This window comes from Lithobates pipiens, unplaced genomic scaffold, assembly GCF_037356315.1.
Source record: "Lithobates pipiens isolate NorthernLeopardFrog02 unplaced genomic scaffold, aLitPip1_a1.2 Scaffold_10, whole genome shotgun sequence".
Classification (NCBI taxonomy): domain Eukaryota; kingdom Metazoa; phylum Chordata; class Amphibia; order Anura; family Ranidae; genus Lithobates; species Lithobates pipiens.
The window spans coordinates 142,395,011-142,416,498 of record NW_027507686.1 but is presented as its reverse complement, the minus strand read 5'-3'; the positions used below and the strand labels follow the sequence as shown (position 1 = coordinate 142,416,498).

The window sequence follows — 21,488 nt, the reverse complement described above, 5'->3', positions numbered from 1 at the left end:
ATAAAAAATTTTATCAGGTGCCTATAAGGAGGTATAAGGATATCGCCTTTGGGCACAGTGTGCTACAGGCAGCAGTATAAAGCCTCAAGTCTGGGGGTACCCTGCGGGTTGTCTCTCCTTCCCCTCAAGTAGCATTGCTATGGGATGTCCCATTAAGTAATTACTTAGGCTCTGTGTCACATGATGTACGATAAAGAAAATAGGATTTTTATTACAGCTTACCTGTAAAATCCTTTTCTTGGAGTACATCATGGGACACAGAAGTCCGTCCCCCCTTTTGGGATTTAAGTATATTGCTTTGTTACAAAAACTGATGTGGTCCTGGAAGGAGGAGGGGGGTTATATAGGGAGTGAACTTTCTTGATTGGGTATACCAGTGTTAACACTTGAAGGTGGCCCATAACCCATTAAATAATTAGGCTCTGTGTCCCATGATGTACTCCCAAGAAAAGTATTTTACAGGTAAGCTGTAATAAAAAATACTATTATTTCCCACCCAGTAAGGGCCACTATGCCTCGATTTGACCAGAGCTGAGGGTCTAGAATACTTTTTCAAGTAAGGGAGAGTTGGATTGCCCCACAAAATTGTTTGCGTGCAGGCGTGCCATGTTAAGATGGTAGTTTTCATCAAACGTGATTGTAATTTAGTTTTTAGAGGGCCTCGATTAAATTTTTTTTTTTTTTTTTTTAACGCTTAGAGCTGCATACGAACTCGCTATAGCTGCCTCTAGAGTGGGGGTTTTAAATGTTCTTTATCAAAATAACTGGAAGTAAACACCAGCTGAACACACATTGTGTAAGATTTAGGTAGAATGTTTTTTAGATAGTTTGCACTTTAACCCACAGAGCAGTTTTTTTGTTCTGGTGAAATCTTTCAAATGATGGCCTATGTCGATTTGATTTTACAATATGTTGAAAAACTAATTTGACTTTTTTTATCTTCATTTTTATGATCTGTGGTAATTTTGGTACATAGAATTCTGCAATGTGGTTTGTGTGTGTGTGTAGTATTCACACAACATACTATTGTAGCTCACTAACTTCAGCACACACATTGATTAGCCTTAAACATTAAGGCTGGGTTCACACTGCTGCGGGGGGAGATCCGGATGTGATTCGCACCGCAAATCACATCCGATCTCCGTAGCGATGCGAGTTCAGCCATACAGATAGTATGGCTGAATTCGCATCGCTCCCGCAGCAAACTCGCACGGGACCCTTTTTTTGGTCCGCAACAGAATCGGATCGCATGGGGGTTCACACCATGCGATCCGATTCCTGTGCGAGTCGGCAGATCGCACTGCGATATGCGGACGGATCTGGGGGTGTCATTAACATATCATTGACACTCCCAGCCGTCCGCATAGGGCAGTGTGAACTGCCGGCGGGAGTAATGCGATGCGGGAAAACGCCGCGGATTTGCGGCGTTCCCGCATCGCAGCGGTGTGAACCCGGCCTAAGGGACTAAGTGTACAAAAAAAAAGGTATTTTGCAGCCAAACAGAATGCCTTTTTAATTTTTAAACCATAAACTATAGAAAACTTTTTGCTTTGGGCAACAATAAATATTGTATAGCATACTTCTCTTGCATGATCTTTTTCAGGTCAATTGTTTTTCATTCCATGCTCTTGGATAAGGTGTTTATGCTTGAGTTTTATCAGTGCATCTTAAATGAGGAAAGTAATTCCTTTGAAATTTTGCTGGGATGCTGGATCACACTAACTTTTTTACACAAATAGTAATTTGTCTTGAATTCCATCACTTAAAAAAAAAAAAAAAAATTAAAAGAACAGTGCTGTCCGAAATGTATTAAATCTTGTAAGCACACACCTGGCTCATCATTAACTACCGGCATTTGTGAAAAGATACACGTCTGCTAAAACACTTGACATTGCGTCCACACTTCACATGATTTTATATGACTTTAAAAGATGTGAGCTAAAAACTGACAAAGCAAGTTATGTCTCTCCTCTGTAGTACATCGTAATATGCCCATGGAGGATGCCCTGGCTCTGGTAGTTAAGGCATTCGGGAAAGTTTTTGGCGAGCGTGAACAACAAGAGCGTAATGAAATTTCACACAAAGCGGCTGATCTGGCAGACGACTACCTGGAGAGGGAACTCTATGAATCTTACACTGTCCCTCTGGACATTAGGCACCTTCTCTTCCTCTTAAGTGATGGCAAATATTTATATGCCGAAGAGCTGAAAGCAGTCAGTGACTACCTGAAGACCAGGATAACTGAGCTGGAAGGTATACGTAACATTTCCCATTTTATCCCCGGTACACACACACACACACACACACACACACACACACACACACACACACACACACACACGACCAGAACCCCTTTTAGCCCTTGACATCTACCACTGATACTACTTGTTCATTGACTGTGTACTACACAAGTATTATGTTAGAATCATTGGTAAAGTCAAACTAGACCTGTTTATCAATTTTTTTTTTTTTTTTTTTTTCCATTAAACTTTCTGTTTTCTTTACATCCTGAAACTTTTCTCCACATAGCCCCCAGTCACACCTGTGTGACTTGTCATGCGATTTGATAAGTTTAAATCGCATAACAAGTTTCACCCTGTTGTCCTCAATGGAAGTGGTTAAATTGGCGTTACTCCGAGGCGCACCGGTTTTGAAACAAGTTCTTGCAAGAAATCAGATGTCTTCCAAGTAGCACCTAATGTAGCACTACTTTGAAATTTGTGCAAGTGAAGCAGCAGGATTTCAATGTCGTGTTCGGTGTCACCGGGGGGCTAAGTTTTAGGGGAAAAAAAAACATGGAATTCTTATCACTCTTCTTAGTATTTCTAGTCTAAATACACGGATGCACGTCAGGACACATTAATATTCCTACTTGTTTTCCTTCAGCTGTGGGGTCAGTGTTGCTGCCAGCTTATGCTGAGTGCCCCATGTTTAAATAACCACTGTACATATTTTTAGGGTCAATTCAAATGTTAAATGCACCCAAATCTACATTAGTGTTTTCAGTCAAACTATTTTATATTCTACATTAAAGACAGATTTTACAAAGGATCCAATCTGTTTAAATATTTAAATGAGTTTTAAAAATTAAATAGATGAACATCTTTAAACTCCCATTTTGATGCAGTTGTACTTCACTTTGGTATTACTTTATTAAATATAATCAGTTATTCATAAATGTATTTCCTCAAATGATTTGCAATGTCGACTGCTTTGCATTTTTGTACTTCCAGTTTGCAGTCTCCTGACTAAAACACTGAGACATTAAATACTAATATTCATTCATATAACTGTTTTACCCTGTATAATGTTTAGACACCAACATCATTTTAAGATATTTTTATTTTGTTCTAGTATTTGAATGAAAAAAGAAATCTACAAGAAGTTTAAAGTGAAACTCCGGCTTTATTAGAAAACAAGCTACATATCAAATTTACATAAATATTTAAAGGATTTAAATTTTTTTTGCAAAATCTGTTCTAGAGCTAGCATTTCTATTTTTCCTTGTCCTGTTTTTTTTGTCAGAATTGAAGGTAGTGCACAAGAGCAGTGTTCAAGCTTTTGGATGCATACTTCATAATCTACCTTTGTGGAATGACTAGTGCAGGCTTTGTAGGACAACTATAGATGCATCTGTGAAGGCTGATTATTAGAATTGGTTGTTGAACTAGAAGCTTTCTGGTGAAAGCCCTGCCACACTCAGCCTGATGGCCATGTACGGGGCAATTCTTTAGGTGAGCTTTGATGTGTATTTAAAGCTTAAACGTTTATCTTGGTTTTGAATAGAATGGTGAGTGTTTAGAACGCTGGTGACATTTTATTGCTGTCTATGCCCCTGCTTGGGAGAGGGTAAAACCAAAATTATGATGTGCTACCAAAACCTAAATAATGGAGGCAATGTTCTAATGGAGCAGATTTGTTCCAGGGGCCGCTGTCTAAGATGACATTTACCTCACTTTGGAGAGCATTTTTCTTGCTTCCTGTTGTCTACAGGACAGACTATGAATAGAAATCTAAATGGAGCACAGCTTTGGGGTCGGGGGGAATCCTGACACTTTTTCACTATTCCTTACTTCATCCAAAATGAGTTTTGGTTTTATGATTAACTGCAAAAATCTGCCACCTACGTTTATTTATTTTTTATTCATTTATTTTTTTTGTCACTTCCCAGCTTTGATTTACCTTATAATTGAAAATTGCAGCGGAAAATTATATTACAAATTCCTTTTGCATTGCAGTAGTTTTCTCAGTAATTTTTCTTTAAAAAGTGGGAAACAAGTGCATTATTGATTACATATTGCTGATTTAAAAAATCTGATACAAAGCTAAACATATTGCCAGTTGCACCCCCTGCCCCCCAAATATATTTTTGATTTTAGAAGCCCCCGATACCTCAGGTAGTACTGTGGACACACAGTTATCAATGGGAAGGGAGGTATTGTTGTAACAAACTGATTAACAATAAAGTGCAATGTTTTTGATTTTGATAGCATTCCCTTAGAATCTAAATTATGAGAAAATATGAACTTTCAGTGAATCCGGAGTTGCACTTTAAAGAAAATCCATTTTAAATAAGGATTGATTTTGGCACAACTGAACATCATATCTGATATTCTGTGTACATTGATGTATTTTTTAGAAGTTCTATCTAACTGTGGTTATCAACTCTTCATGTCAGATACGTGTGTTGCTGATTGAGCAGCAATATTAAAGTGGAAGTAAACCCTCCTCTCGTTTTAAGCCAAGGCAGCTGCCATCTTGGCCTCTGTTTAATCTTTAACTGCCATGATGCTGCATATGTGATCAATTATGACACCAGCCATGGAATTGCTTGACATCTTGGTTGAGCGCACAACTAATGTGACAGTAACATTCTTGGCACGTGCCACGAGTGTAAAGGTGTGTTTGTTTTTTTTTTTTTTGTTTGTTTGTTTTTTTAAACTGTTAAATCGATGGGTTTACTTCTGCTTTTAAAGCTTCCAGTTGCAATAGTATAGGTTTTTTTTTTGTTTTTTTTCTTTCATTCTCTCCTTGTCTAACTTTTTTTCCAACTTTAGGCTTTGAAGAAGCGGACACTACCGAACAGGCTAATCCTGCATTTGATAGTCACACCAACAGTAAAACACATCTCTTGGAGAAGCCTCCTCCACTTCTTCCCACTCCTGCTAGGAATTCCTTTGGTGGGCTAGCTAAGCCTTCATTGCTAGGTGACAGGCCGTCAGCTGGTATCAGCCTTCTTTCCAATCAAGGTAAATGGGCCATTCTTTAACAGTTTTGCTTTTCACACTTCATAATTGTGGTGTTGTGTTCATTGCTATGCTTTAGATGTCATACCACTTGCCAACCACCCACAGTATATACAGGTCATGACTTTGGCGTTAAATACCGTTGTTATGGCAGCAGCTAGCTGCCATAACCCTGGTATCTTTTTCTTCTGTGGGTAATTCGGCATCTGGTAAAAGTGGTCCTGACGGCAGATTCGTCATGGGATCACTGTTAGAAGCGGCAGGAGAGGTGTATGGAGCTTAGTCATAAGGAGTTAATACCTCACCTGTTCTTTAGTCTGACTTTGACATACAAGGATTTCCTGAAACACTGTGCTAGCGGTATGTGCTTTCTGGTGCTTTGACAGATTCTTAAAGTGGGATTTAGCCCCGGTCCACACTAATGCGATTTGATGTCAATTGGCACCATCCTTATCGATGCAACGCCGCACCGATTTCTAAAAGTAGTTTCTGTACTATTTGCGATTATCAGGTTGTGTTTTCCATTGACATCTGTGCAGAAACCTGCAAATAGGGACGGGCATACGGGAGTGAAATCGTGTAAGTTCAGCTGAACTCACAGCTTCATTCCTGCAGCTTAGTGCGAATCTGGGCTAAACCCAAAGGCAAACATTGTATTGATGCTTACATGATGACTAAAAATCTTTATTTTGAAACAGTTTAATGGAAAAATACACTCAAGTATACAGTAGACAGGCGTGTCAGGACCAAACGCAAAACAAATAAACTGTAGGAAACAATGACACCCATAGGAACTGAGAGTTGGTGGCTGAGAGTTGGCGGCTTAAATCAGACACATGAGTCAAGCGATCGACTGAACGTCTGGAGTGTCTTCTTGCCTACTCATGCCTATTCTAGTTTCCACGAGCTAGGGCCCTGCCCCAGGGTGCCTCTAATTTCAGAGGAGTGGACAGGCCGGAGCCTAGTCCCCCCTCCCTCCTTCATACATGAGGTCGGGGAGGCATGGGACCGTCCCCCGACGGCGGCCCAGGAGAGGGGGGGGCCAAATCGCCTCCAGCTACCTCTCCCGAGCGTCCCCCGGAGGTGAAACAGGCCCACAGCAATCCCTCCGCCCAGGAGAGGCACCTCAGTATGGGCCCCTACGGACAGAAGGACATCCCCCCCCCCCCGCCAGCTAAACAGGGCGGCCGCAGGACCACCTAGCCCGCAGGAAACCTAACGCTCCACCACATCTCAATACCACGTAGGTCATTAGAAAGCAACGTCTTGAAGTGTAGAATATGGAGAAGGAAAGTAAAAAAGAACAGTAGAAAGGGTGGGAGGGAGAAAAGAAGGGGTAAAGGGGGGATTGGGAAGTGGGGTGAGGAAGGAGGGCGGAGCCTACCTGACATCCCTGAGAAGTGCAGCAGTCCAGCACCAGGCGAGTCTTGGCAGCAAATTGGTCTCTCCGTCCATGGGGCAAGGAGGTGAAAAACAATTACTAGGCAATAATATCAGTGGTTGTGCGGGATCTCAAAGATGGTTCCGCTAGCTCCAGCAGAGCCAAGTCCAGACTGGAGGTTGCGTCTATAGTTTCGGACATGTAGGCTGTCCATGACTGCCTTATGCTGTCGAACTTAGCCCTTGTACCTCTACAGGTTGCCACCCAATGTTCAGCTTCTCTAATGTCATTTACTTTTTTGACCCAGTCTTCCCATGTGGGGGTTCTGATCTGTTTCCAGTAGATCGGTATAAGACGTCTGGCTGCGTTCAACAGATGCGGCAGGGGGCTCCTTTTGTATCTACCAATCGGGATCGGAGGGATATGTAAAAGATAGTTGGTCGGAGACAGCGGTACGTCTAAATGCAAGATTGCTTTTATGTGGGATCGGATGTCCGCCCAGTATGGCTTGATTCGTGGGCAATCCCACCAAATATGAAGGAGGGTGCCCAGTTGGCCACATTCCCTCCAGCACCGGTCCGATACCGAAGGGTAGATACGTGCTAAGTCTGCCGGCACTCTGTACCAGCGGGACAGGACTTTATAATTAGTTTCTTGGGTTTCGGATTCCATGGAGCTTGTGTGAGTGAGTTTGTATAGGTGGGACAATTGGGTCGTGGAAAAGTCAAGTTGTAGCTCCCTCTCCCACACCCGTATGTACGTTGGTCTAGCGACCTCGGTAACAGAGCCAAGCAAGTGGTATAGTTCCGAGATCATGTGGGGAGTGGGTTCGTCTTCTACAAAAAGACGTTCGAAGGGTGTAAGGAGCGCTTCATCTCTGATCGAGTGGCTGTGGACTTCAAAAAAGTGATGCCGTTGCCTGTATCGCCAAAAATTCATAGCGGTCTGCGCGTGCCCGGTCTGCAGGGATTCGTAGCTGACCATTTGGCCGCCACTGAGAAACTGTCCACAGCTGGCATTCCCGTCGTCTGCCCAGGGGCCAAAAAAAGCCCTCCGTTCCCCCGGCGGCAACCACAGTAACCCCCCCAGCGGGGCAAGCGGCGAAACGGGGGGATAGACCCAGTGTCTTGTTCATTTTGTCCCATATTAAAAGAGCCTGTACAGTTAGTGGGGAGGCATCTTTCGACAGCCCCCTATGTTCCAGGGTCAACCAGGGTGCATAAGCCAAGTCTCTCCCAGCTAGTCATTTTTCCAAAGAGACCCACATTTGACTTGGCATGAAATTTCCAGTTAAGTATCCTCTGCTGTAGGATAATAGCCCTGTGGTACTTCTGGATATCTGGAACCCCTAGACCCCCCGTCAGCTTCGAACGCCTCAGCAAGGTCATGGCTATTCTCGGCTTCTTTGTGTTCCACACAAATGCCGACAGTATGCTATTCAGTTGGGTAAAAAACAGTTTAGGGAGGGAGATGGGTATCATTTGTAGAAAAAGAGTACCCGGGGCAGGATATTCATTTTAATAATATTAATGCGACCTAACCACGTAAAAGTGGTTTTGGTCCACTGCAACAAATCCGCTTTGACCGTGTTAAGTAAGGGGGGGAAATTGGTGGCATATAAGGCATCAAAGCGGCTTGTCAACTGGATGCCCAGGTATTTGATAGAAGACGTGGCCCAGGTAAAGGGGAATGCTAATTGCAAATTTTCTGTGTGAGACGGGGTCAGGCGAATAGGTAAAATCTCCGACTTGGAAAGGTTTATCTTGAAATTGAATAACTCTCCGAAAGTCCTCAGCTCCTTCAACAGAACCGGCAACGGGATCAGGGGTTCAGAAAGATAGAAGAGCACATCGTCCGCATATGCCGACAGTTTGTGCTCCGTCATCCCTACCTTCAGACCCCTAATGTCTGCGTTCGCCCTCACTGTGCAGAGCAGTGGCTCTAGAACTAAGGCAAAAAGGAGGGGAGATAGAGGACACCCCTGTCTCGTGCCGTTTCGAATCGGGAACTGGGAGGAAAGCACCCCGTTCACCTTCACCTGTGCACACGGAGTAGAGTACAGGGCCATGATCGAGGACAACATACGCGTCCCCAGCCCCTGAGCTTCCAATACCGCCCGTAAATACGTCCAGTCGACGCGGTCAAACGCCTTTTCGGCCTCCGTCGAAAGGACGATACAAGGTTTAGGATTGGGACTGTTACGAGCCCAGTGAATGAGTTGAATTGCCCTGATGGAATTGTCTCTTGCTTCCCTGCCACGAATAAACCCCGTTTGGTCTGGGTGGATAATCTGGGCATAAGACTCCCAAGTCTGTTTGCCAGGACTTTTGCTAGGATTTTAATATCGACGTTAAGGAGGGATATCGGACGATAACTTTGGGGGACGGTAGGATCTTTGCCCTCTTTTGGCAGCACCGTAATGTGTGTCATCAGCGCTTCGGTTGGGATATGATTCCCCTCTGCGACGGAGTTAAAGTAGGTGCACATATGTGGTGTTAAGAGGGGCAGGAAAGTTTAGTTACCAGTAGTAGTAGTAGGTACCAGAGAAACCATCTGGTCCCGGGCTCTTGCCCTTGGGCAGGGACTTCACTGTTAGCGCAATCTCCTCCGGAGAGATTGGCCGCTCCAAGTCGACACATTGTTCTGCGCTTAGTGTAGGGACTCCCGCCGACGCGAGATATTCTTGAATGGCAGCAGACTTGGGAGGCTGAGCGTTTGAGGGCGAGGCCGGGGAAAGGTTATAAAGTTGGGTGTAAAATTCCTGAAACCCTAAGGCAATTTTGTTGGATTGGACTGAAATGTCACCTGAGAGGGAATGGAGCTTCTGTACGTAGGATTGAGCATGTTTCTTGAGGAGGGCCCTAGCCAGCATACGGACGCATTTGTTACCATGCTCATAGTATTTGTACTCGTGTGACGATCTAGTAGGCGTGAAAACAAGTCACGCAACTCAAGCTTCTGCTTAGCCGCTGGGCCCCCCCTTGCTTATGGGAGAGTTCTGCCGCTTGTAAGGCGGCCAGAACCCTGTTAAAATCCGCTTGGCACATTTTCTTGATTTTGGAGCCTCTAGATATTCATCTCTAATCACGGCCTTGTGGCCTTCCCAAAGCACACCCGCACTTAGTTCATCTGAGGAGTTCTCCCTAAAATAGTGGGAGATGGTCTCCGACACCTTGGGAACCACCGCAGAGTCATCCAGTAAATTTTCATTTAGTCTCCACGTCCAGGCCCTATGGGGACTAGAGGGTAGCTGAATGGTCACTCCAACCAGGGGCATGGTCCGATAGGGTGATGCTGCCAATGGATGCCGTCTGCAGGAGCTCAAGCGTGGGACGGTCAACGTAGATATGGTCTATACGCGTGTACACATCATGGACGGTCGAGTAATAACTAAAGTCTCGTCCGGAAGGATGTAAAATCCTCCAGGTATCAAGTAAGAGGTGTGCCTGAAGCGATTTGCGAAAGTGTTTGAAAAAAGCATGGGAGTGCGACGGTCGGGTGCTCGAAGTGTCGAGCAGAAGGTCCGGGCTGATATTAAAGTCCCCGCCTAAAATCAGATAACCTGCTTTAAATTCTGTCAGTAGGTCAAGGGTATTGTCTAGGAAGGTAAGCTGATCAGAGTTGGGGGCGTAAAGGGAGGCGAATGTGTACATGCTCCCCGCTATGGTGCCCTTTAGGAAAATAAATCGGCCCTGAGGGTCAATTTTGCTATCTACTGGTTGAAAAGGGCACGTCTTGTGAAACGCTATGGCAGTGCCTTTGGACTTGGCCTTAGGAGATGTACTGTGAAACCATTGATTAAACATGTGGGTGGGCAACCTGGGTAGGGAGTGGCTGGTAAAATGTGTTTCCTGTAGGAAGACCACTTGAGCCTTCAGCTTTTTAAGTTCCCACCATAATTTGTTCCTTTTCCCCGGAGAACAGAGACCCCGCACATTGTAAGAAATTACCTGGAGTGTAGACATGGGAGATTTGGAGGGTGGAGGAATGAGCGAGTGTCCCAACTCACCTGGCGCAAGGACCGCAGCAATGGCAGGCTCCTAGGAAGGGAGAGAAGTAAGAAGGGAGGGAGAAGAAGAGGAGAGAGATGGGAAGAGAAAAGACGCAAGGAGTTATTACAGAAACACCAAAAACATAAAAGCAACACAGCTACGGCAATATTGAACAATGCAGCGGCTTGGTGGGGGATGAGCCCAAGCCCCCTCCTAAAGTCCCAATAGGGCACTAAACCCATGGATGGGTGGCCTACGCGGGGAACGTGAACCAAAACAAGGGGGGAGAGAGAAGGCCCCCGCCCATCACATCTGAGAACAGTAGAACCTCAGTTCGGGGAAAAGTCAGATCCATAAAAACACAAAAAATAAAAGGGGAGGAAAAAAGGTGAAAAACAGCGTTGGCTGATTGCGTTCGGGGACATGGGGTCTGGGCCAGCCCTGTTAAGGGGTGTGTGCCCTGCCCCGGATAGGGGCCACAGGACTGTTGGGGTCGTAGCAAACTTCAGTCCGGGAGGGGGGGAAGCCCAAAGGTAGCTACATAGGTAAAAAAGAAAAAATGAAGTCGAAAACCAAATCAAGCCCCCCCCCCTCCCCGAGTGCCCCAAAAAAAAGGAAGAAAAGGGGTGCTATGGCAAATCTTCCTCCTATATTGGGAGTGAAAACAGTCTCCGCCAGGTAGGCCTAGTCTGAGAGTCGAACAGTCTCTAAGGCTGGAGAGGAGTCACCAGAGATTCTTGCTGCCACAGCAGCCGGAGCCTACAGCCACACAGGGCACATCTTGTTCCCCGGAACACCCGGTGGGGGCTCGGGGTCAAAACATCACACTTGCAATTCACATGGGGGGGGGGGGGGGCCCAGACACCATTAAGCACATCAGAGAAAGTCAGCAATCAGATTTCCGTTGCGCAGCCCAGGCCTAGCATCAGTCTCTGGTGATTGAGGGGGCCATGGAAGGGTCTCGGGTCGAACTGTGCCTGTCCCTCCTCCGGTGCTTGCGTGCGACTGTAGACCATCTCGGGGGGAGGGGTGGATAGTCAAATCGCTCGGGGATCCCCTTCAATCCGGAAAGTCCACGGGCTCCAGCCCTAGAGAGGAAAGAAAGTGTGGAAGATCGTCCTTAGTGCGCAGGGTCACTTGCCTGCCATCTTTGTGCACATGCAGAGAGAAGGGGAAGCCCCAGCGGTAGGCCAATCCTGCGGCCCGGATCACAGAAGGAGCGGAAGGAGGGCTCTCCGTTGCATGAGGGTGCGTCTTGAGAGATCTTGATAGAAAGTCAGTCGAGCACCATCAAAATCAAAAAAGGGCTTACCACGCACTTTTTGCATAATCCGGTCTTTGATCGTATATTTGTGAAGTTTACAGATTATGTCCCTGGGATTGTCAGCGTCTTGAGACGGGGGGGGCGCAGTGCTCTGTGGGCTCGGTCTATTTCAATAGGAGCAGTGGCTGGGAGGCCCAATATGTCTCTAAAGATGTCTGTCAGAGTGGGGACAATATCCCTGGATGCAGTAGCCTCTGGGGGTCCTCTAATCCTAATATTGGCCCTCCTGCTGATGGTCCTGTGTTTGGCACCTAGATTGCAGCAGAGCAATGGTGGGCAGAGTCTCCTCCAGCTTCTCTTCCAAGGCCTCCACCCGGTGATCCAGGTGCATGGTATCTGCTTTAAGTTGGGCAATATCAGCGGTGAAAGCCTTCTATACTCTGCTAGTGAACCTTTCCAGGTCTTCTCTGGTGGGGAGAGACATAATATGGCGGCGTATTGCATCATCTCCCATGAGGTCTGAGACCTCTGAGCGGCCATCCAGGGACCCGGGGGAGGCAGGGGGGGCTGTATCGCTCACCGATCCTGGGGAGGGCACCGGAGAGGCCAGGGAAGACGTTCCGGTCGGCTGAAGAGGCGCCGCTGTAGCAGGCTGTGAGGATTTCCCAGCTCTCTGAGATTTCCTGGTCGGCGCCATATTGGATCCGTCGCGGCCCTGTCCGTGGGGGCCCAGGAAGAACTGATCCAGCTGTCCCTGCCGCTTTTTAGTGCCCTGCGGCGGTCGGGAAGACTGCCGGGAACGTTGGGACATGTAGCCCGGTGGCGGAAATCATTTTTCCCCGCTGAGGATAGCTATTGTATGCGGCGATGGAGCGGAGCTGAGGTGAAGCACTTCCTCACTCCTCCATGGTCAGGACACGCCCCCACAATGATATCCTTTTACCTGGTATAGGTAGCGTTGCTCTAGTCAAACTGTGTGTGTGTGTGTGTGTGTGTGTGTGTGTGTGTGTGTATGTATGTATGTATATATATATATATATATATATATATATGTGTATATATATATATATATATATATATATATATATATATATATATATATATATATATATATATATAAATTATATTACAGAACATATAAACAATCATCCAGATAATCCATGCACAGCTGTTGTAGCAATGAAATGCATATATAGTGGATAAATGGCATGAACACCCGTGCAGAGGTTCCTGGGGGCTCGAGCCTGTTGGAAAAATTGTTAAAAATGGATGAGGAGGGATGGGGTAAACCAGGGCTTGACAAATTTGCTTAGAATCTAGGAGCCAGCTGAAAAAGTTAGGAGCCAGTTATTTAAATCCTCTGCCCAGCACCCAGAACTGCATGTCTGGGGCATCAGACAATAAGAATTGCTCATGCCTGATGCCAAGAGAAAGACAATATAAAAAAAAAAAAAATTTTGCAAATACGTATTTTTTTTTTTCTCCTTCACTGATGTGCTTTGATAGGCTGCACTAATGGGTACTGATGGGGCGGCATTGAGGTTGGAACTGGTGGGCACTGACAGGTGCCACTGATGGGCACCAATAGGCAGCACTGAGGTGGCATTGATGGGCAGCATTGGTAGGTGGCACTAACTGGCATTGGCAGGCGGCACTAACTGGCAGGTGGCACTGGATTGCACTGGCAGGTTGCACTGCTTGGCACTGGCCGATGGCATTGGCAGGTGGCACTGGCAGATGGCTTTGGCAGGTGGCACTGGATTGCACTGGCAGGTGGCAATGGGTGGCACAGATTGGCATGTGGCACTGGATTGCACTGGCAGGTGGCAATGTTTGGCACATGGCAGTGGCACTGGATTGCACTGGTTGGCACTGGAAGGTGGCATTAAGTGGCACTGATTGGCAAGTGGCACTGGATTGCACTGGCAGGTGGCACTAACTGGCACAGGCAGGTCGTTGGCAGGTGGCACTAACTGGCAGGTTTCACAGCTGATAGTATAACTGTGAAACTGAATGCTCCCTGCAGTGCTGCACTGTGTGAAACTGTATGGAGAGAGAGGAGCTGACACATTCAGCGTGATGTCAGAGGTGGGCGGGACCTGGCAGCCAATGATTGGGCTGCTTAAGAAAGGGGAGGGGCCACATACACGTATCGGCCCGCCCAGATCCCATACCATCGGCTGGTGTTGGAATGCTGGGTCCTGCCCACCCTGGGTCCTGCCCACCCCGACATTCAGCCTCAATTTTTGACAGCTCCTCTCTACACACAGTTTCACACACTGCTGCGCTGCTCTGCCAACAGTGTGTGGAGAAGGGAGCAGGATGTCAGAGGCTGCTGAGCTGCTCTCTTCCTGCTCCATCCCGACTACCAGACAGTGCTCTGTGTCTGGAGGCACCGGACACAGACCAACAGAGGAACCTGTCAGTGACCAAAAACCCAGGAGCCAGGGCACAATTTCTAGTCGCAACAGCGACCTGGTGCCTGGAATTTGTCGAACCCTGGGGTTAACAGCGTAATGCACATGCTGGCTATTGATGGAAAAAATTGTCCATGAAGTAGCAATGTGGGTTGTATAGTTTATACAAAGAACAATGTTCATCAATAGGTAAAATACACTTACACTGAGAATGAGCTTCTATGTCAGTGGTATAGAACTAAAGTCCTAATCCAGCCTCTCTGGTGGACTGTGCAGTATCCCGCATGTATGCAATGAAAACTACAGCTGGGGGAGAAAAGAGGGAAACAATAAAGACCATAGGCCACTGTGCAATAGACCTCCTAGAGCAGTTTAGATTATTACCGCATATCCACACATCCGTCAGAGGGTGAGAAAAAACCTGCAGCCAATATTTAATATGGAGAATTGAGTGATAGGGCAGTCAGCCCTCTCAATTCACCATGGCATAGTATGCTAGGCAGTGTTGGATGTAAAAGCCGGTTATACAATACCCTCCTGGGACAGTACCCGCCTCAATTTGACTGCTTAAAATGGTGACCTTCACTGTTTCTACAATACCTCCCAGCTGTCTTAAAGTATGAGTGCTGAACACCGCAAATACCCTTCAGTCCTCGATCTTGTGGCACACTTCGTGCTGCTCAGCAACGCTCCAGCCTTCCTGGCTCGCAATAAGCTCCCGTCCGGGGCATAAAGGTGACGGGGCGTCTCGTGACACTTGTGACATCAACTCGTTTCGCAAGGTGAATCACGTAGCTTCCTCTGGACACTGGGGCGAGCCTCCGACTGTTCCTTATGGCGGCATCGCCACATCAGGTAACCACCTTAGAGAATAATTTCAGTTTGTTGAAATTCTACCAAAAAATCAAGGGGACCTCTATAGGGGCATCTTGGGCCCCAACTTATGCTTATTTGCATTTGGGTTTAGGTTTAAGTGCCTGGGGAAGATTTAGGACTTCCCTGCAGTTGCATGCAGTGGCCAACATAAGCAACTTTTGTGCAGTTAAATATATACCCTTGTTTATCTTAGAAGAACAAAACCATTGAGTTCCATTTTAATCTAGCAAGTTCGCCTTGGAGACTGTTCAGTTTTTGTAAGTCAGCTATGTACCTGTCCAATGCATCGGTGTCTCAGACTGGAGGTTTTATGTGGCTGCTAGTTATGAAAGTAGGACTATCTTCATGCAGTTTTAATAACCCGTTTGTTTACTTAGGTTTTAAGAAAGTCGAAATTGATGATGCAGCTAATGCCATTTATAAAACACTACCTAGTGTTTCATCAGATGCCCTGGCGAAGCCTCCACCCCTTCTTCCTACTCCAGTCAGGACCCCATTAATGGCCGTAGGGAAACCACCTCTTCTATCTGAAAGATCCTCAGGAGGACTTCTTCCTACACCAGGTGACTTTTTATTTTATTTTATTTTTTTAACATTGTGTCTAAAGATCTTCTGGTCCATGAGGTAATGAACATTTTTTTTTTTTTTTTTTTTTTTTTTTAATCCATATGTTCAGTGTGCTAAACATAAGCCACTACTGTGCTTTGTTTAGAGAAGTTTGGGTTTTTAAGTATAAAAGTATGAGTCTATAAAACATTATACTCACCTAGGGTAGATGCAGCATTGGTCCAAAGCTGCTTCTTAAATTGAGAACTGAGCCATCAAAGACTGCTTATCACTTAGTTTTCAGTCACTGGCTCTCTGCTTGGCTCCTCCAGGTGCTCACTGGAGTGCTGGGCTGTGGAGGGGATGGGAGTGGCTTGCTCAGTTTCCCAATCAGCTCACTGAGAGGCTGAGCCAGCCACCTGTCCAGGCATCTGTGTGGATCCTGCTGTCAGCTGAAAATGGATCACAGGAGTGAAAAACTATATGCACTCCTGTGATCCATAGTAGTACGGCCAAAAAAAGCTTTGGCCATACTTCTCCTTTAACACATACCTATTAACTGGCACTGGGTCTTGAAAACAATGAGCTCCACTCTACCGGGAGTTGGGAATCCTGGTCCGTCAGTGGAGCTTCAGTGAACGTTTTTTTGGATGATGGCATGCACTCACCCAGGTAAATGGCAGCAGCCAATTAACTTGGAGAAAGGCAGTGGCTTGTTTGGGCTATTTGAATATATTTTCACCACTAGTCCCAGCCTAGAATGTGTACTCAAGGGCGCATCCATAAAAACCTTCTGGGGAAAGGAGACGACATGATTATGGTCAGCATTGAGGGAACCAGCTGAAACAGAAAAAGTAGAACGTTGGAACAGGAGGCAGCATGTTGGGTAAACATTTTCATTACAAAGATTCATTTATTAAAAATGGTCTCCTTTGGAATCACCTTAAAAAAAAAAAAAAAAAGCAAACCTTTTTTTTTTTTGTTTGTTTTTTTCCTTAAATAGTGGTGTTTAATAGTGTGCAATTTCTGAACTTCAGTAACATTTAACCACTTAGAAGATTTGTCTGTTCAATCACCAGGCCGTTTTTTGCGATACGGCACTGCGTCGCTTTAACTGACAATTGCGCGGTCGTGTGATGCTGTACCCAAACAAAATTGATGTCCTTTTTTCCACAAATAGAGCTTTCTTTTGGTGGTATTTGATCACTTCTGCAGTTTTTTTTTTTTTGTGCTATAAACAAGAGCAACAATCTTGAAAAAAGAACACAATCTTTTACTTTCTTCCACCCAGTGGTGGTGCTGCAGGAGATGCTTCAATTCCCCCCCCCCCCCCGCGCGCATTACGCGGTCGGTGTTGAAGCTGGAGGCCGGACCAGGCGACGTCATTTCCGGTAGGGTAGGGACCCTGGAGGTGCTTGGTCCTGGGGGGGGGGGGGGGGGAACACTCCCGGTGGTCCTCTAGTTAGCACTGGTGAGCTTTAGCTTATGCTGCCCGCTCTCTATTTCTATTGCATTTCTATTTTCTCTATTGTGTTTCAGAAAGCCACAAGCAAGTTGCCCCACAGTTCTAATAAGACATGGCCTTTTATAGGGGACTATTGGGCCAAAACACTTTGTAGGGAGTGTATTGATGGGCTAGTGAGGGAGCAGGCAGCAGAACATCTGTGAAGGAGCTTTCTAGCACTTTTCAGCCCTTTAAGGCACTATTTTCACCTAGCCCAGCCGGATGGTCTTCCTTTTAGTGGGGAGAAGCCGGAGGGCTCCAGAGAGGAAATGGAGGAAGAAGTAGACAGTGCAGCTTTAGATTCCCAGGGGGAGTTGGGTGGAGAGGGGCTGGGTGGGGGCATTCAAAAGAACCTTGTGGCATAAGCTTTCCCTTTGATGAAGTGGAGGAGCTCTTAGGAGCTATCCATACCACTTTAGGAATACAAGAGGAAAGGAAGGCATTGTCACTCCACGATCAGGTGTACAAGGGCCTGGGGGAACAGAAAAAGACGGTGTTCCTTGTCCATGAGGTCTTGATCGATTCCATCAAGAAGGAATGGCAGGATCCCAAAAAGAAACCTTTCTTTTCTTTTTCCTTTTGCGAAAGAGGAGGCTCTAGTCTGGAACAAATCTCCTAGGCTGGATGCTGCTTTTTTATCAGGTGTCTAGACATACTGATCTGGCCTTCGAGGACATGGGGGTACTTTCAGACCCCATGGATCGAAGGATGTATTCACTCTTGAAGAAGGCTTGGCACTTGTCGCAGGGAAACCTTAAGCCCGCCATGACAGCCGCTGTGGTGGCCCGCAATATGGAATATTGGCTTACACAGATTAAAGCGCACATTGAAGCAGGAATAGCAAAAGACTATACTGTCGTCTTTTCCCATTCTGCTCAAAGGGGTGGCATACATTGTGGATGCTTCAGCTGAATCTGTACGTATGTCCACAAGGTTCACAGCCCTGACCAATTCAGCAAGGTGATCCTTATGGCTGAAAATATGGCGGGGAGACAGTGCGTCCAAAATCGAGCTCTGTGGGATTCCTCTCACAGGGTACTTGTTATTTGGACCAGGTTTGGAGGCTGTCTTAGATCGGACGCCTGATGAGAAAAAGGCCTTTCCCATTAAAAGGAAGTATGGGGAGCAGACTAAAAGAGGCTCTCTTTCAGAAGAAATTTGAAGCCCCAAAACCTGAATGTCAGAAGGAAAGTTTGGTGGTGGAAGGACAAAGGGCATGGGGGGGACGATTTTTCGCCCTCCTTAACAGCCCAAAAAGACCCAATGACAGGGTCACGGTGGAAGGAAGGCTAGGGGCCTTCCTCCCACAGTGGCAAATGATCACCTCCAATCAGTTTGTGTTGGGGATCATAAAAGGAGGATACTGGTTGGAGTTTTCAAATCCTCCCCCACTCAGACTCCTTGTCACCGAGCTGCCAAAGTGCGCAGAAAAATATTCTGCTCTTTCATCCCTACAGGAGTTGGAGGAACAGGAGGTGGTGGTACGAGTCCCAACAGGAGAGACAGGCAGAGGCTTCTATTCCCACATCTTTGTGGTCCGCAAGCCTTTGGGAAAATTCAGGCTCATCCTGAACCCTCTGAATGTCTGCCGCCTACAGGAGGTTTCCGAATGGACTCTGTTTACTCGGTAAAGGCACTTCTTCCACCGAACTGCTACATGGCATTGAAAGATTTAAAAGATGCATATCTGCACATTCCCATCGCAGAGAAGTAGGGGTGCTCCATCTTCAGTTCAGGGCCCTCCCCTTTGATCTATACTCTTCTCCCCATATCTTCACTAAGGTTATGGTAGGGGTACTGGTGTTCCTGCGACTCAAGGGCATCTCGGTAGTTGCATACCTGGACTACCTTCTCCTGTTTGCCTCTTCCACGGAGCAGTTGTCTCAGGATCTTCAGGTAGCAAGAGACATCCTAGAAAACTTTGGGTGGCTCTTGAACCATCACAAAAGGTCATCATCCTTGGCTGAGTGTTGAATTCAACAAAGCAGAAGGTCTTCCTTCCCTTAGAGAAGATCCAGAAGGTGGACAAAGCGATGTTGCTTCTCCAGGGCAGCGGTCAGGTCTTGGTGAGACAGGTTCTTTCGGCCTTGGGCTTACTGACATCCATGCTCCCGGCAGTACAGTGGGTGTGGTTGCATTTTCATCCTCTGCAACTGTTCATTCTGAGGGTCTGGGACCACAGTCGGGTCTTTGGACTCACTGATTTTGGTTCCAATTCAGGTCAAGAGGTCCCTCTGGTGGTGGGGAAAGGGGGCAAATCTGTCACAAGGTCTGGAGTGGATCTTATCGGTGTCCAGGACTGTCACAACCGATGCGAGCGGCTCAGGCTGGGGAGCACACATATACTCCCGGATGGTACAAGGTACCCGGGGGAGGAAGGAAGCAAAGAAGTCCTTGAATTGGAGGGAGCTGAGAGCAGTAGATCTGGCACTCAGAGCATTTCAGGGACAACCCGTGCGAATCTGGTCGGACAACTCCTCGATGGTGGCCTATGTCAACAGGCATGGGGGCACCAGGAGTGGATCCCTATGGGTCCTGGCAAAAGCCATCCTCAGATGGGCCAAGGCCAATGTTCTGTCTCTCTCGGCGATGCATTTGAAGGGGGAACAAAACCAGGTAGCAGACTTCCTCAGCAGGAAAACGCTGAGGGGAGGCAACTGGGTTTTGAAACGAGAGATTTTCGAAATGGTCTCCCAAAGGTGGTGGGGTTCCATCTGTGGACCTTTTTGCCTCAAGGGAAAACGCAAAAGCGCGTATCTTTTCCATCAACAGATGGGATGGGGCGTTAGGAGTGGATGCACTCGCTCAGAGCTGGGGGTTCTCCAGGTGCTATGACTTTACCCCTCCTGTTCTGATTCCTGCAGTATTAAGGACATTTCGGGCGGTGAGCACAACTCTAATTCTGATCGTACCACACTGGCCCAGGAGGCTGTGGTTCTCCATCCTGAAAGGCCTGGCTGCGGAAAACCCTGGATTCTCCCAGTCCAGGAGGATCTTCTTTCTCAGGGGCCAATCTGTTGTCCTCAGGTGGCGCGGTGGAACCTTGCAGCATGGCTTCTGAGGAGGAATTGCTGAGGGGCAAGGGGTTCTCGGATTGCTTAATAGCAACTCTCCTAAGTTGATAAAAATAATAAGTGGTGTTGCGCTCCTAAAGGATAATTTCACTAACGAATGCTCAGCGAGAGTTAAAATTCCTGACGTAAAATATCAAGGGGTCTAGATAAAATACTGTCTAATTTAAAGTGAAATCTAAAGAATATGTAAAGGCATATAAAAAAATATATAAAGTATATAGCATTTAGACAGTAATTCTAGGCAAATAATAGTATATAAATATTAATCAGTGCCACAAATATATGTGCAAAAAAGCAAACAAGTGCAAACAAGCAAATATATGACGAGGGTGTGCAAATAAATAAATAGATAAATCCCAAAATGGGACGTGGGGATTTTAAGCAGTCCACGGTGCTGGATAGTGCAAGTGTTTCAGTGTTTTTCAAAGACACTGAGTGTAATTATAATGCTCTTCAGGTGACAGTGTGACTTTAGTGTAGAAATACTCTTCAGTGTCAGTTGACACTCGTGGCTGTGCTAGGTTATTACCTTACTGCTGTAAGGTAAACTGCATGTAGAAAAGGAGGAAGGGGTTTACACTCTTTCAAGCTGTGATGTTCCTGCACGTCCCTTATTGGGTATGCAGTTAAAGCCTGGGGGGGTCCTTTGGCAATCCTTGCGTTCTCTTTCACGCTGTATCAATCTCATATGTTCGGTGCAACAGGATATAAAAAGGGGATATAGAGCCTACCATGGTGTAGTATTTTCAATCAAACGGTTTATTAAATAAAATTGATTGTGCATACCTACATATGAAATGTGAGTTATCAATGTAAAAACGAGCGCCGAGCTTGTACCTGACTGTCTCTTCCGGTTTCTGTATGCCTCTGTATCCTACGCGTTACGTCACAACGCACCTGACGTAAGACCACTTATTATTTTTTATCCTCTTTCACACATTTGGGTATCAGTTTGGCCCTGACGGTGTATGCAGCACCTATAAAAATATATGCAGATTCCTTTCTTCCCTTTTAGCACAGGAGCACCTACCCTTCATCAACTCTCCTAAGTTGCAGAAAAGGGGAAACGCAAGCTATCTACTTGAATGTGTGGAAACGTTTCAATAGTTGGTGCTCAGAAATCTCTTTTGATGTGCGCAGCTCTGTAGTAATTTTGGAATTTCTGCAAGCAGGGGCAGACAAAAGCTT

At 46.3% G+C, this 21,488-nt stretch overlaps 1 protein-coding gene across 3 annotated transcripts in view; it reads left to right on the top strand.

Annotated features, from left to right (window-relative positions):
* LOC143934564 (uncharacterized) overlaps window positions 1-21,488 on the top strand; it is a 109,721-nt gene that overhangs the window by 76,284 nt on the left and 11,949 nt on the right. For 2 of the 3 annotated variants that reach the window (XM_077458307.1, XM_077458300.1), the window contains 3 exons: window positions 1,978-2,253; window positions 5,058-5,249; window positions 15,554-15,739. In XM_077458307.1, the coding sequence (XP_077314433.1) occupies window positions 1,978-2,253; window positions 5,058-5,249; window positions 15,554-15,739 (654 nt within the window). The remainder of the gene's footprint in view (window positions 1-1,977; window positions 2,254-5,057; window positions 5,250-15,553; window positions 15,740-21,488) is intronic. The other variant, XM_077458315.1, reaches the window with a different exon arrangement.